Source organism: Alosa alosa, chromosome 18 (assembly GCF_017589495.1).
Source record: "Alosa alosa isolate M-15738 ecotype Scorff River chromosome 18, AALO_Geno_1.1, whole genome shotgun sequence".
Lineage (NCBI taxonomy): Eukaryota > Metazoa > Chordata > Actinopteri > Clupeiformes > Clupeidae > Alosa > Alosa alosa.
The window spans coordinates 31,716,166-31,731,274 of record NC_063206.1 but is presented as its reverse complement, the minus strand read 5'-3'; the positions used below and the strand labels follow the sequence as shown (position 1 = coordinate 31,731,274).

Below are 15,109 nucleotides of genomic sequence, written 5' to 3'. Positions count from 1 at the left end.
TTAATAGCCTGCGTAATTTCGTGCGAATATTTCGTCCGAAGAATCGGACTTGGTGTGTACGGGCCTTTAGACCTACGTAACATAGTTTGAATGAAGTTTCTACGTTAAACGGTTGAAGCTGCATTAAGTGTGTAAGAAGAAGAATAAGAAGTAGAAAAGCATTTCCTGAAGGTAATATAGTGCATGAAAATGCAAAAATAGCATGTTAACTATGCTAACCATGTGACTTAGCTAACCTAGCTAATCATTTTTAGTAGTTATGCTAACTAGCATGCTAACTATGTTAACCATGTAACTTAGCTAATCATTTTTAGTAGTTATGCTAACTATGCTAACTAGCATGTTATCTATGCTAACCATGTGACTTAGCTAATCATTTTTAGCAGTTATGCTAACTAGCATGCTAACTATGCTAACCATGTGACTTAGCTAATCATTTTTAGCAGTTATGCTAACAATGTTAGCAATCTTAACAATCTTTATCTTAACCATGCTAACTAGCTACAGTAGGTAGGAGTCATAGTTGATGACAAGTAACAGTTACAATGGCTGAACAGTTAAAAGTTCAGTAGTTTAAAAGGGTTAAATTGTTTAACAGTGAAATATTGTAGTGAGGACTTTTATTTTGAAACAGTTTTTGGCAGAGGAAGCAGTTGAACAGGATGTGTAGTCTTAATAGGGCCAGTTTGTATGCTTAAAGCCTGAGACTGGCAGTTGATCCAGGTGGCCCGAACACCTGCCATAGGATTCTAATTGCTTACTTGGCCATATTGTGATGTCATAATCATAATGTTAAGTCAATGGGGGAAATTTTGATTAGTTTTTTAAGTAATAGTTTAAAAAGTATAAAAGTTACAAAGCTGAAAAATACATAGCACCCATGTCCTAAGTAAGACCTACGTAACATAGTTTGAATGAAGTTTCTACGTTAAACGGTTGAAGCTGCATTAAGTGCGTTAGAAGAAGAATAAGAACTAGAAAAGCATTTCCTGAAGGAAATATAGTGCATGAAAATGCAAAATTAGCATGTTAACTAATCATTTTTAGTAGTTATGCTAACTATACTAACTAACATGCTAACTATGCTAACCATGTGACTTAGCTAATCGTTTTTAGCAGTTATACTTACTATGCTAACTAGCATGCTAACATGTTAACTATGTTAACCATGTTAACCATCGTTTTTAGCAGTTATCTTAGCTAGCGTCTTAACATCATGTTAAATGTTAACCATGTTTTAGTAGCAAATCATTTTTAGTAGTTTTGCTAACTATGCTAACTAGCATGCTAACTATGCTAACCATGTTACTTAGTTAACTTAGCTGACTTAGCTAATCATTTTTAGTAGTTATGCTAACTATGCTAGCTAGCATGCTAACTATGCTAACCATGTTACTTAGCTAACTTAGCTAATCATTTTTAATAGTTATGCTAACTAGCATGCTAGCATGCTAACTATGTTAACCATGTTACTTAGTTAACTTAGCTAATCATTTTTAGCGGTTTTGTTAAAAATGTTATAAAAAAAATTAGCGATGCTAACATGCTAACCATGCTAAACATGTTAACTAGCTACAGTGGGTAGGAGTCACAGTTGATGACAAGTAACAGTTACAATGGCTGAACAGTTAAAAAGTTCAGTAGTTTAAAGGGTTAAATTGTTTAACAGTGAAATATTGTAGTGAGGACTTTTATTTTGAAACAGTTTTTGGCAGAGGAAGCAGTTGAACAGGATGTGTAGTCTTAATAGGGCCAGTTTGTATGCTTAAAGCCTGAGACTGGCAGTTGATCCAGGTGGCCCGAACACCTGCCATAGGATTCTAATTGCTTACTTGGCCATATTGTGATGTCATAATCATAATGTTAAGTCAATGGGGAAATTTTGATTAGTTTTTAAGTAATAGTTTAAAAAAGTATAAAAGTTACAAAGCTGAAAAATACATAGCACCCATGTCCTAAGTAAGACCTAAAGTAACATAGTTTGAATGAAGGTTCTAACGTTAAGCGGTTGAAGCTGCATTAAGGCGATTAGAAGAAGAATAAGAACTAGAAAAGCATTTCCTGAAGGAAATATAGTGCATGAAAATGCAAAAATATGATGTAAAATATCATACAGAGTAAAAACAAACTATATTGGTTGCTAGGTAGACGAGGTTTAATATAGTTGGAATGACTGAACAGTTAAATAAGTGGATAGTTTAAATGGTTAAATTATTTAGGTAGATAGTTGACAATAACTGAAACTTGGAATGGCTCTAATGTTTGCTAGCAGTTATGCTAACTATGTTAACAAAGATAATAATGTTAACCAAGTTACTATGCTAACTAACATCTTAACAATGTTAAAAATTTTAGTTATGCTAACCATGTGATCCAGCTTAGCTAACTTAGTTAATTATTTTTAGCAGTTATCTTTAACTATGCTAACTAAAATCTTTATGCTAACCATGTTACTTTAACCATGACTTAGCTAATCATTTTTTCGTTTAGTTATGCTAATAGCATTTAACTAGTAACCATGTTACTTTAACTTAGCTAATCATTTTTGCCGGTTTGTTAAAAATGTTATAAAATGTTAGCATCTTAATATGCTAACCATGTGACTTAGCTAACTAGCTACAGTGGGTAGGAGTCATAGTTGATGACAAGTAACAGTTACAATGGCTAAACAGTTAAAAAGTTCAGTAGTTTAAAGGGTTAAATTGTTTAACAGTAAAATATTATAGTGAGGACTTTTATTTTGAAACAGTTTTGGCAGAGGAAGCAGTTGAACAGGATGTGTAGTCTTAATAGGGCCAGTTTGTATGCTTAAAGCCTGAGACTGGCAGTTGGTCCAGGTGGCCCAACACCTGCCATAGGATTCTAATTGCTTACTTGGCCATATTGTGATGTCATAATCATAATGTTAAGTCAATGGGGAAATTTTGATTAGTTTTTAATTAATAGTTTAAAAGTATAAAAGTTACAAAGCTGAAAAATACATAGCACCCATGTCCTAAGTAAGACCTACGTAACCTAGTTTGAATGAAGTTTCTCACGTTAAGCGGTTGAAGCTGCATTAAGTGCGTTAGGAAGAAGAATAAGAACTAGAAAAGCATTTCCTGAAGGAAATATAGTGCATGAAATGCAAAAATATGATGTAAAATATCATACAGAGTAAAACAAACTATATTGGTTGCTAGGTAGATGAGGGTTTAATATAGTTGGAATGACTGAACAGTTAAATAGGTGGATAGTTTAAATGGTTAAATTATTTAGGTAGATAGTTGACAATAACTGAAAGTTTCGAATGGCTCTAATGTTTGCTAGCAGTTATGCTAACCATGTTAACAAAGATAATAATGTTAACCAAGTTACTTTGCTAACTAACATGCTAACAATGTTAAAAATGCTAACTACGCTTAACCATGTTGACTTTTAGCTAACTTAAGTTAATTATTTTTAGTAGCAGTTATGCTAACATGCTAACTATGCTAACTAAAATGCTAACTATCTTAACCATGTTATTTAGCTGACTTAGCTAATCATTTTAAGTCGTTTTGTTAAAAATGCTAACTAATCCAAGATATTAGCATGCTAACTATGTTAACCATGTGAAACAGCTAACTAGCTACAGTGGGTAGGAGTCATAGTTGATGACAAGTAACAGTTACAATGGCTAAACAGTTAAAAAGTTCAGTAGTTTAAAGGGTTAAATTGTTTTAACAGTGAAATATTATAGTGAGGACTTTTATTTTGAAACAGTTTTTTGGCAGAGGAAGCAGTTGAACAGGATGTGTAGTCTTAATAGGGCCAGTTTGTATGCTTAAAAGCCTGAGACTGGCAGTTGGTCCAGGTGGCCCGAACACCTGCCATAGGATTCTAATTGCTTAACGGCCATATTGTGATGTCATAATCATAATGTTAAGTCAATGGGGGAAATTTTGATTAGTTTTTAATTAATAGTTTAAAAAATATAAAAGTTACAAAGCTGAAAAATACATAGCACCCATGTCCTAAGTAAGACCTACGTAACATAGTTTGAATGAAGTTTCTAACGTTAAACGGTTGAAGCTGCATTAAGTTGGATTAGAAGAAGAATAAGAACTAGAAAAGCATTTCCTGAAGGAAATACAGTGCATGGAAATGCAAAAATGTGATGTAAAATATCATACAGAGTAAAACAAACTATATTGGTTGCTAAGTAGATGAGGTTTAATATAGTTGGAATGACTGAACAGTTAAATAGGTGGATAGTTTAAATGGTTAAATTATTTAGGTAGATAATTGACGATAACTGACAGTTGGAATGGCTCTAATGTTTGCTAGCAGTTATGCTAACTATGTTATCAAAGATAATAATGTTAACCAAGTTACTTATGCTAGTTAACTTAGCTAATGTTTTCATTTTTAGTAGTTATGCTAACTAGCACTATGTTAACCATGTGACTTAGCTAACCTTAGCTAATCATTTTTAGTAGGTATGCAAACTATGCTATCTAGCATGCTAACATGTTAAGTATCTTTACCATGTGACTTTAGCTAATCATTTTAGTAGGTATGCTAACTATTCTAACTAACATGCTAACCATGTGCAAAAACCATGTTTAGCTAACTATGCTAACCATTTTATTTAGCTAACTTAAATCATTTTTAGCATTTTGGAAGCAGTTGAACTAGCAGTTTTGCTAAAAATGCTAACTAGCATGCTAACATGCTAACCATGTTACTTAGCCAACTTAGCTAATCATTTTTAGCAGTTTTGTTAAAAATGCTAACTATGATGTTAGCATGCTAACATGCTAACTAAACTACAGTGGGTAGGAGTCATAGTTGATAAGTAACAGTTACAATGGCTGAACAGTTAAAAAGTTCAGTAGTTTAAAGGTTAAATTGTTTAACAGTGAAATATTGTAGTGAGGACTTTTTATTTTGAAACAGTTTTGGCAGAGGAAGCAGTTGAACAGGATGTGTAGTCTTAATAGGGCCAGTTTGTATGCTTAAAGCCGAGAATGGCAGTTGGGACAGGTGGCCCTGAACACCTGCCATAGGATTCTAATTGCTTAACGGCTCTATTGTGATGTCATCAGCCCATGTTAAGTCTATGGGGAAATTTTGAACAGTTACAAAGCTGAAAAATACATAGCACCCATGTCCTAAGTAAGACCTACGTAACATAGTTTGAATGAAGTTTCTACGTTAAGCGGTTGAAGCTGCATTAAAACGTTAGAAGAAGAAGAATAAGAAGAAGCCTAGGAAGAACAGTACAGTGCATTTTCATGCACTGTAATAAGAAGCCTAGGAAGAACAGTACAGTGCATTTTCATGCACTGTAATAAGAAGCCTAGGAAGAACAGTACAGTGCATTTTCATGCACTGTAATAAGAAGAAGCATAAGAATAAGAAGCCTAGGAAGAACAGTACAGTGCATTTTCATGCACTGTAATAAGAAGAAGCATAAGAATAAGAAGCCTAGGAAGAACAGTACAGTGCATTTTCATGCACTGTTATAAGTTGTTGCCTAGGAAGAACAGTACAGTGCATTTTCATGCACTGTAATAAAATGCCTTGGAATAACAGTACAGTGCATTTTCATGCACTGTAACTAGAAAAGCATTTCCTGAAGGAAATACAGTGCATGAAAATGCAAAAAATATTATGTATCATATTTATATGATATTATAAATACCATATAGAGTAAAAACAAATAATGCAGATATACAGTAAGAGGTACGACCGGCCGCTGTCGTGCCTCGGATTCTCCCCCACTGGCCGTGGGTGGAGTTAGCCCATGAGCCGGTGCCCCTCCTGTTGGTCGCTGCTGTAACAGGGCAGATAATTAGCTGCTAGGTGGTGGTTGGCTTGCCCAGCCTACCAGTCCAGTAGTAAGTCACAGCACAGCACACAGTAACCACAGGTAATTGCACACAACACCTCCTGTGTATATTAATCACTGCACAATATATAGATCACAGCCACCACAAACAGTTGCACACCCCATCTCCCCTCTATATAATAATCACTGCACAATATACATCACAGTCACCACAAAAGAGACTACTACGTGGGAGGGCTACTAGCTAGTTCAATATGACAGCCAGACGCTGGACCACAGTTCATTCCAAACGAGGGCAGAGCAGCAAAGCCGGTGGAGGCCGGTGTGACATGCCGGCTCGATGCATGAAACATGAATGGGGAGGCCACACGCTGATTCCATAATAATAAAGATAATTTATTAAATAAAGGTAAATTTAACAGAGACTAAATGATGACGTGGTGTAGTGCAAGTCAGTATAATGGAAGGAAACCAAAAGTGTCATGCAAAATCAGTCTAGGGGTTTAACAGCCGAAGGACAACGAAAGCCAAATGCCAGGAGGAGGAAGCCGGGTCGCTGTTGTGGATGCAGGCGATTTATAATCCTGCCAATCAGGCACACCTGAGCACCAACACCTGCTCATGGGGAATAGAGAAGGAGCAGTAGAGAGCACAGGCACACCAAACAGGGCGGGGTCTAAGACCTGCCAATATCCGTCACACCGGAGGGAGGAGTTAGACACTGGAGTTTAGTCAATAGGTTTCAGGAGAGCAAAGTTTCAGTCAAGGCACAAACAATTTCACTGTCGTAGAGAGGGGGGTTACAGTAGTCCAATCAGAGGGTTTTTTAGTTTCAGTCACAGGACGAAGTTCTTAGTAGCCGAAAAAGTTGTTACAGTCACGGGGATGTTTAGTTACGGCACCAGAGTCAACGCTTCGTCACAAGCAGCTGATTAGCAGTGGCAATGATAATTCCTTTATGTTATGACCACACACGTAGCAGAAGAAAACAGCAACTTAACTCTGCGAGGGGTGAACGTTTTCACCCCCCTGAAATCCGATGTAGCAGTGCTCACAAGAGCGGATTCTAGCCAACTTCGTCGAGCAACCGGTGCAGATCCTTGCCGACTCTACTCACGAACAGGCCCGTCTGCAGTCCAGCCACGCTTCTGTGGGGCTCGGCTATCCTGTGCCTCTGCGTTCTCCCAACGACCTCCTCTCGACTGCAACTGGAGGCTTAAAAGTCCATGCATACAGCCCGTGCACCAATCACCAACCCGTTTTTCTCCCGCTACACACCTGAACCCACTTTGTAAACAAAGAGTGCATCCAGACTTAGTCCCCGTGTAAACCCAGGTTTCCCTGTTTTGGTTCCCTCCCCCCTTTTTCCCTTACTTTTCTACCCCGTGACACAAGTCGTTAGGTCAGTCAATTAGGTTATTCCAAACTTTTGACGGACATAGGCATGGCATGGATGGATTATGAACCCCTGGACACAGATCCCCGGTGAGTTTTGTGAAAAGAGAAGGGTGGAGAAGAAGCAACTTCACACAGAGGCTTGGGCTTCAGGGCCCCCTGAGCTCTTGGGCCCAGTAAGCCCATTCAGTAATCCATCCCTGGACCCGTGACTCCATTTGTGTTCAAAATGTATACTTTAAAAGAAATTACAAACTAGAGTATCTTATGATAACCTCTATGTTACACAGAATGTGGTTCTTTGACTTATTACTTTACACCTGAAGATTTTTTTAAACTAAGGCTTAGACTAGGTTTGGAGCCTAATAAGATTTTGTCTTTTAATTTAGATTTTATTATGCTGGCGGCTAATCACACAAAACGTAGTTTGAAATGGACAGGGTTCAGGAATAGGCTACTAAGACAGGCCCCTCTTCTGTCTGACTCACCTCATGTTACCCCTGTATGCATTATAGACTGGCTTCTGACAGAAATGACGTTTTGTGCCAACATGTAGAAACACTAGGCCTACTACAGCCTTTAATTGGTGATTGGAGGTGCAAATTCCTTTCTTTGGTTATTGTCCACCATTTACATTAACTGTAGGCTATCACGTATTGTAAACGTTTTTTCCAACTTGTGTGCCGTCGCCACATTTGATCACGTTTTGCCTGCATGGATGCGCGATTGAGTGTGCATCTAAGTAATATGCAAGATGCAACAATAATTTCTAAGAGGCCTATAAACGGTAATTTCTGGCATTACTACTAGCATATGATGCATTATTTTATGTTGAAAGACGTGAAAGAAATGACACAGGCTTGCACAAATTCATCATTTAAAATAGAACGTTTTACTCTCATAGCGAGAATAGGCTACAATATGGAAAAGGTTCCCTTTCAGTCTGATCGGCTCCAAACATGTATGGGATTTCCTTAGCCTGTGCTACACCTTTCCAAGAAGTTTTGTGAAAATTATACCGGTAGCTTTTGCGATATTGTTGACAGCACAACCTCGCCGCAGTAGGGTGCAGTAAATGGAAGCTTTTGATAGCGCACGCCACTAATGAAAAACGGAAAATCAGCAGGACAAACCACTCAGGAGTGTAGGCTACTCTCATAGGTCACTAATGTGTGCATTATTTACGTTTGATTACATTTCAGATGCGTGTTGGTTTCCTGTAGGCCTAGTATAGCGTTTTATTCTTTCTTTGTTTTTCTATGTCCGTATATTGGGGGCATTTTGGTCGTATTTGAATATTGGGGGACATGTCCCCCTCAATGTCTATGGTGACTACGGCCCTGGTGCGCTGTCACTTTAAGAGTGTCTACACAACTCTCATAATGATCTTTTTGCCAGCTCCATTCAAATATTTCCTAGGATCCAAATATGGCTAGTCCACAAACTCCACATTTAGCACAATATTAGCAATAGGCATGACATTAAGTTGGTATAAACAGCTAGCTAGACATTTTCTGTTTAAAAGTGCTATATGAGCCTGGTAGCCACCTATCTGAGTGGAATGTGTTTCATGTGTTTCGGCATACTATGCATACTGTTCATGTAAATGCTTAGTTTAAGGGAAACAAATTATTGAAGACTTCAAGACTCACCAGTCCCATTACACAAAGGCAAAGACCACATTATATTTTTGTCCATTTTCCAAATCACAGTGAATGCAGCCAAAATATCAAAATGCCCTGGCTCTCACAGTTTGTAATGGGCCAGTAGGCTAGAGGGAACTGGATAACTGCGCAATCTCCCCCAGCCTTGTCTTTGTTGCCTTAATGATTTCCTTTTCAAAGTTTCTTATATTAAAAATTATATATCAATTATCAACAATGACAAGCCAGTCAAAACCTTTCACTCTCTCCATCCCTCTCATGCGCGCTCCCAATTAAAGGGGAACTTGGCAACTATTTCAACGTAATAAACCCGTTTAGAAATCATTTGGATGGTTAAATGAGCTCGGTAGGCCGGATTCGGCTGGTGGGCCGTATAGTTTGCCCACCTCTGGGCTAGAGGGAATCGGATAACTCTGCAATCTCCTCTAGCCTTGTCTTTGTTGCCTTCATGATTTCCTTTCTTATATTAAAAAGTAGCTATCAATTATCAACAATGACAAGCCAGCCAGAACCTGCCACTCTCTCATGTGTGCTCAGACGCATTCCCAATTAATGGATTTAGCATAACATTGAAGTTAGATCTTAATGGAGATTGAGAGAGAACCCGAAAAGTATTGTTATGTAGCATGCTGTTGGTGTATATTACCATTGTAAACATTATCTAAGAAGATTAAAAATCAATTTACAGTAAAGCCATTTATTGGCTACATTTTGGTGCCCCCTCTGTCCCTTGGTGCCCTACACACAGTGCGTGATGCGCGTGGTGGTAGCGGCGGCACTGGTTATACACACAGTATGGAGGATGGTAATATTCAAAAAATTCCATAAGAACCAGAGAGTTACAGAAGGGGTAACCCAAGTCCCCCCAAAAATCTTCAAAAGTGACCTCACTGCTAATAGATTATTTAGAGGGCATGCCAGGTAAAAGCCTAAGATTGGAAAGTGGAAGAGTTGAATTCATGGAATATCTTGGACCTAAGACTTTTCCTGCACATTTGTAGCCTACTTGCCATAATGTAGTCTGTTATGTTGACACATTTGATGGCTTAGGATAGCCATAGGCTATGTGGAGAGAATTACTTTCTGTTTTGAAAGCACAACACAACAGTCATAAATTAATTATTTTTTCAACAGACAAATGGCAGGTGTCGTATGATTTTGTAATGAATGTATTTACCAACAAATGTTTATTCTTATGCTGAAATTGGAGTGATACAAAGGTTTCATGAGTCACACGTGAAACCCCATTGGAAAATGATTTCTGCACTCAGATCTACGCTGGTTTCTACGCTCAGTTGATAAATGAGGGCCTTTCTCCCTGCAAAAGCACTTATTAACTAAGCAAAATCAAATCCCCAAAACTTCCATTTTTCCATTCCATTTCCATTTTTTTCTAACCATACAAACCTTTGCCAAATTTGGGATTTGCTCTGCAGGTCTGTCTGGTCAAGAGGCCATTGATGCCCATTTCCAATGTCTCTAAACATAATTACAATCGCTAAGCCGCATGGACATGTATTTTCTTTGGAACTGAGTAAACAACTGTATTTAAAACCTTTGTTTACAAAATTGCTGCACTTCGGTAACAATTTGGTAAGAGTTTAATGCACCAATTTAAGTTTAATTTCACTGCTAGTTACGCCCCTGCTGGAAGTCAATGAACCCTTTCCAGACCCACTCTCAATCTCAACTGAGAAGGGTCTGGTGTCAACGAAGCTATTTTTTTTTCATTTTCCAAAAACTAATTGTGCATGTGTGTATATGTAATTTCCCTTAGGCTGAAGAAGAGGCAAGAGGATCTGTCAGAGAGTGGACCAGAAGGTGAAGCTGATGGAAATGATTATGTAGATGTGGGAGCCACAGAGGATGAAGAGACAGAACTGGAACCTGAGGCAGAGACCTCCAAACTCAACATTTGTGGATCTGTTTGTTCCTCTACTGGTAGCTGCTAGCACCCTGCACAGTTCACCACCCAGCCTTCCAATCATGTGTTTTCTATGCCTGAAGCACTCCTACCAATTTCTCAGTAGACAAACTGTAGAGTATAGAGTGCACTAACATAACATGTCCTATCTCAGTAGCATTATCATGTTATGGCGGAAACCCACACTGACCATTTATAGCAGTATGCTTGAATTTCTATGCAATACAGTTTGATGTATATTCAAAAATAGTATAAAGTGCTATGCAGGATACCAACACCTGGGCAGCATGACATATTATGGTGTAGTGCCATGCAGCTTTAGGTTTAAAGAATGAGGTCCTGTTTTTTATAAAGGCATGGCAGTTCAATTATTAAACTGTTGAACAGTTTTTTTTTGCAGTGATAGCCTAGTATTAGTGTGTCAATATTGATTTCCTGCTTTTTTGCATTGTAATTGGATGTATTTTTATCAAAATCTAATACATGTTTGTAAAGGGGTCACATACTAAGCAATATTGAGACAGACATTTCAATTATGTGACCTGCATGAGGTCCACCTTGCATCTGAACAATGCACTTTCTTTGCAGTCACTGTGTGCAGTCCCAATGTTTTCTTTTTCTTTATTTTTTTAAATGATCAATGTTTTAATCTCAAGTCTGTGCAAGCTCAGTGTAGATGGGAGAGATTTGCACTCCTGACAGTATTGTAGCTTATATAGTTGTCTGCTTTTTCTATAAGAATTTGATAGGAATATTGTTGAGATATGCATGTAACCACTATACATACATAGGCTTTGTTTGGATATATGGAGGCCCTAAGATGCTAAATGTTAACATTAAATTTAATAGGTAATTTGTCATTATCTTGAGATAACAAAACATTTTCCTGAGATAATGACATAATTTCCTGATAATTTCCTGAGATAATTTCCATGAGATAATTATTTAATATCTAGGGAAAACAAGGTATTGTCTTCTTAAGGGGCTGATCAGCTACGCAAGGTCTTTGGGAGACTGATATTAAACTGAAATTAAGAAATGCAAGTGTTATAAACCCTGTTAAATGTTTTGTTTTATTCCAAAAGGTAAAATAGCCTGGTAGCCTAGCTTAGTTTTATGCTGCTTTGGGTTGTACTTCAAAGCCTTCTGAGCCTTTGTCCCGCATCTCGCATTTCGTACTCGCATATCGTACATATAATGTTCTGCCTTCCATTGGTCATTTTGAGTTAATTGTTAGGAAATTAACTGTGGTAGCATTTGCCTCTCCAAAACAATTGAAGTGAATTTTGGGGGCTTTTTTGCAATTATTATGACAGGACAGTGAGGAGAAAAAGCGAGTGGGAAAGAGAGATAGGGTGGCAACGGGAAATGAGCCGGTCGTGGGCACTTGGGGCTGTATGTGGTGTGGGCCCTGTAGCCAGTTGCTCCACAGCTCCCCCAATTTAATGTATTTTTCAATGTATTTTCAAAGCTATGTCTTCTCTCTGAAGGACATTACAACAAGTTTCGTAATGCATCTTAGCAGTTAGTTCTCTCCAAATATGGTTAATTAAGGTAGGATCAATATGTACATTATGAAAATGACAGTTGCTTTCCAAAATATCTTGGGTAATGCCACATTATTTGTATACTAGGTTGCTTAAGCCAACTGTATAGCACCCTCCATTTATTAACACCCCCAGTGAAGTTGAAGTATAAAAAATCATATTTTGGTGATTTATCATTTATACAATGGGGTCATTCTGTGTCAAATCAGATTTGCACCTGCTCAGACTTACTATATATGATGAAACAGGCATAATATTTGGGATTTCAGCACAATATAATCACCTGTGGGCTTTTTTTTCTCACATTTTCTGAGAGGGTGACCTGTTAACCTCTAGATGATTTGTCATGGAATGACGCAGTGACAATGACCCACATTTTTCATCCAAACAACATCAAACTCGACACTGCATTCACTTTTACCCTTAGCAAGATACCTGCCAAGTATCAATATTAGTCCGGCGAATGGTTTTAGAGATATGAGACAGACAGACACACAGACAAATACACATGAAGGGTTCAGATACAAAAGCCTCTAAATGCCACCTATGTCAAAAATGAGATAAAGATGGTGAGGGGATGCTCTTCAAACATAGTATACGCTAATCAAATAATTGAACTTCTAAACCCACTAAATACCACTATCTTCCTGGTCTGAAATATCGATTTATAGGCAAAAACCTATAGGAGCCTGAATTTAAATGCTCATTTAAAAGAAAAGTGGTCAGACGGATTTAGAGGGTTTTGCATCTGAACTCTTCACATACAGACAGATGTTTCTGGAATTAATATAATGAATATCATTGTTAGATAAGAAAGGCTTTTGGGTTACAAATAATCTATTATTGAGGTCACTTCTGAAGTTTTTTTTAGATTTATTGTATTTCCATTGCTAGCACACCCACCTCCCAATCTGTGGTGCTGGAAGTTTGCTGATTCAAGCCCAGGCTGGTGTGGAACTGAACTGTATAGTCAACATAACACAGAGCACACATACTAAATGTATACAGAGCCCTCCACATTTATTGGCATCCCTGGTGAAGTTGTGTAAAATTATATAGAGTTATTCTGAGAAAAAAGATACCTCATATAGAAATAAATATCTTTACCAAAGACACATTTGCCACAATTATTGGAATCCCAGTGTTTTATACTTTGTAATGCCTCCTATGATATACCTTAAAGTTGGAGAATACAGGGCAGGGGAGATTTAAGGGCATTTCTCTCTACATAATCTCTCCAGATTGTACAGATTCCTAGGTTCGTTCTTCTGCATTTTTCTTTTTCTAAGGGGTAATGGCAGAAGCATTTTGTATTCAGTAAACCATTTTTGTGTTGATCTGAATGCATGGTTTGGTTCATTGACCTGCTGGATGATCCGATCATAACTCCTTTTGTTTTCTTGGCAGAGACAGATGGATTTTGATTGATTTAAAATATCCAGGTATATCATGGTGACCATGATATCTTATCATCAGGGCCTTTAGAATGAAAACAGCCCCAGAACATCAGAGACCCACTAGCATACTTATCAGGCATTACATTTCTTTTCAGTAGTCATCTCTAGCCATCCATCTATTTACACCAAATCCACCTTAGGGTTTTTAGATAAAAAGCTACATTTTAATTTTATCTGATCATACAACATGATTCCAGGCAAAATCCCAAGAGCATTTAGCAATTCCAGTCATTTACACTTCTAATTAAATTAGAAGAAAGTCTTTCCCCTGGCATCTCTTTTAGATCATCCATTAGAGTAAGGCCACCCCTGAAGTTTTGGAGACTGACATGTTGTCTCTCTTACCATCATAATTTGCAATGTAATAATTCAACTCTAACTGTAAACTAGAAATGCATCTCCAAGGAGCTGCAAGAGTGGGCTTGATCAGGTGCAGGTCGCCAAAAGGATTGCAACAGTACTTCATTTTTGAAAATTGGGCACACAAATCAAAAGTTGTCTGCATTAACGCAACATCCAATAAGCCAAAACACATAAATAAAGTGGTTGCTATGCTGGTTGCTTAATCATGCATGTTCGGGTCCCATTATAGTGGTGGTTGGTAGTTTATTGCTAGGGTAATTAATTAAATAGGGTAATAAGCATAGTTGCTAGGGCGTTGTTAGGGTAAATAAGGTGGTTGCTAAAGTGTTGCTATGCAAAATAACATGGTTGCTGTGGTGGTTGCTAGGGTAATCATGTTGGTTTCTATGGTGGTTGCTAGGTTGATATTATAGTGGTGGTTGCTAGGGTAATTAGGGTGGTTGCTAGGGTACATATGGTGGTTGCTATGTAAAATAACAGTTGTTATGGTCGTTGCTAGGGTAATCATATTGGTTGCTATGGTGGTTGCTAGGTTGATATTATAGAGGTGGTGGCTAGGTTGTTGCTAGGGTAATTAAGATGGTTGCTAGGGCGTTGCTAGGACATATGGTTGTTGCTATGCTAAATAACGTGGTTGCTATGCTGGTTGCTAGGGTAATCAGGTTCGTTGCTAGGTTGACATTATAGTGGTGGTTGCTAGGCTGTTGCTAGGGTAATTAAGATGGTTGCTAGGGCGTTGCTAGTGTAGATATGGTCGTTACTATGCTAAATAATGTGGTTGCTATGCTGTTTGCTGGGGTTAAAGCCAAACCATGTGTATACAGGTCATGTACATGGTCTACTGTGGATCTACAAAGATCTGTTTGACATAGATTGGCTTTTAAAAAAAGATTGGACATGTTTTACATGACCTTTACAACTGGTGTTGGCTAGGCACGGAACTC

At 37.9% G+C, this 15,109-nt stretch overlaps 1 protein-coding gene across 2 annotated transcripts in view; it reads left to right on the top strand.

The window, feature by feature from the left end:
- LOC125311500 (serine/threonine-protein kinase 32C-like) overlaps positions 1 to 11,842 on the top strand; it is a 284,135-nt gene extending 272,293 nt beyond the window's left edge. The window contains exon 12 of one of the 2 annotated variants that reach the window (XM_048269621.1): positions 10,652 to 11,842. In XM_048269621.1, the coding sequence (XP_048125578.1) occupies positions 10,652 to 10,826 (175 nt within the window). In that variant the 3' untranslated portion in view covers positions 10,827 to 11,842. The remainder of the gene's footprint in view (positions 1 to 10,651) is intronic. The other variant, XM_048269623.1, reaches the window with a different exon arrangement.
- Positions 11,843 to 15,109: the final 3,267 nt, after the last annotated feature.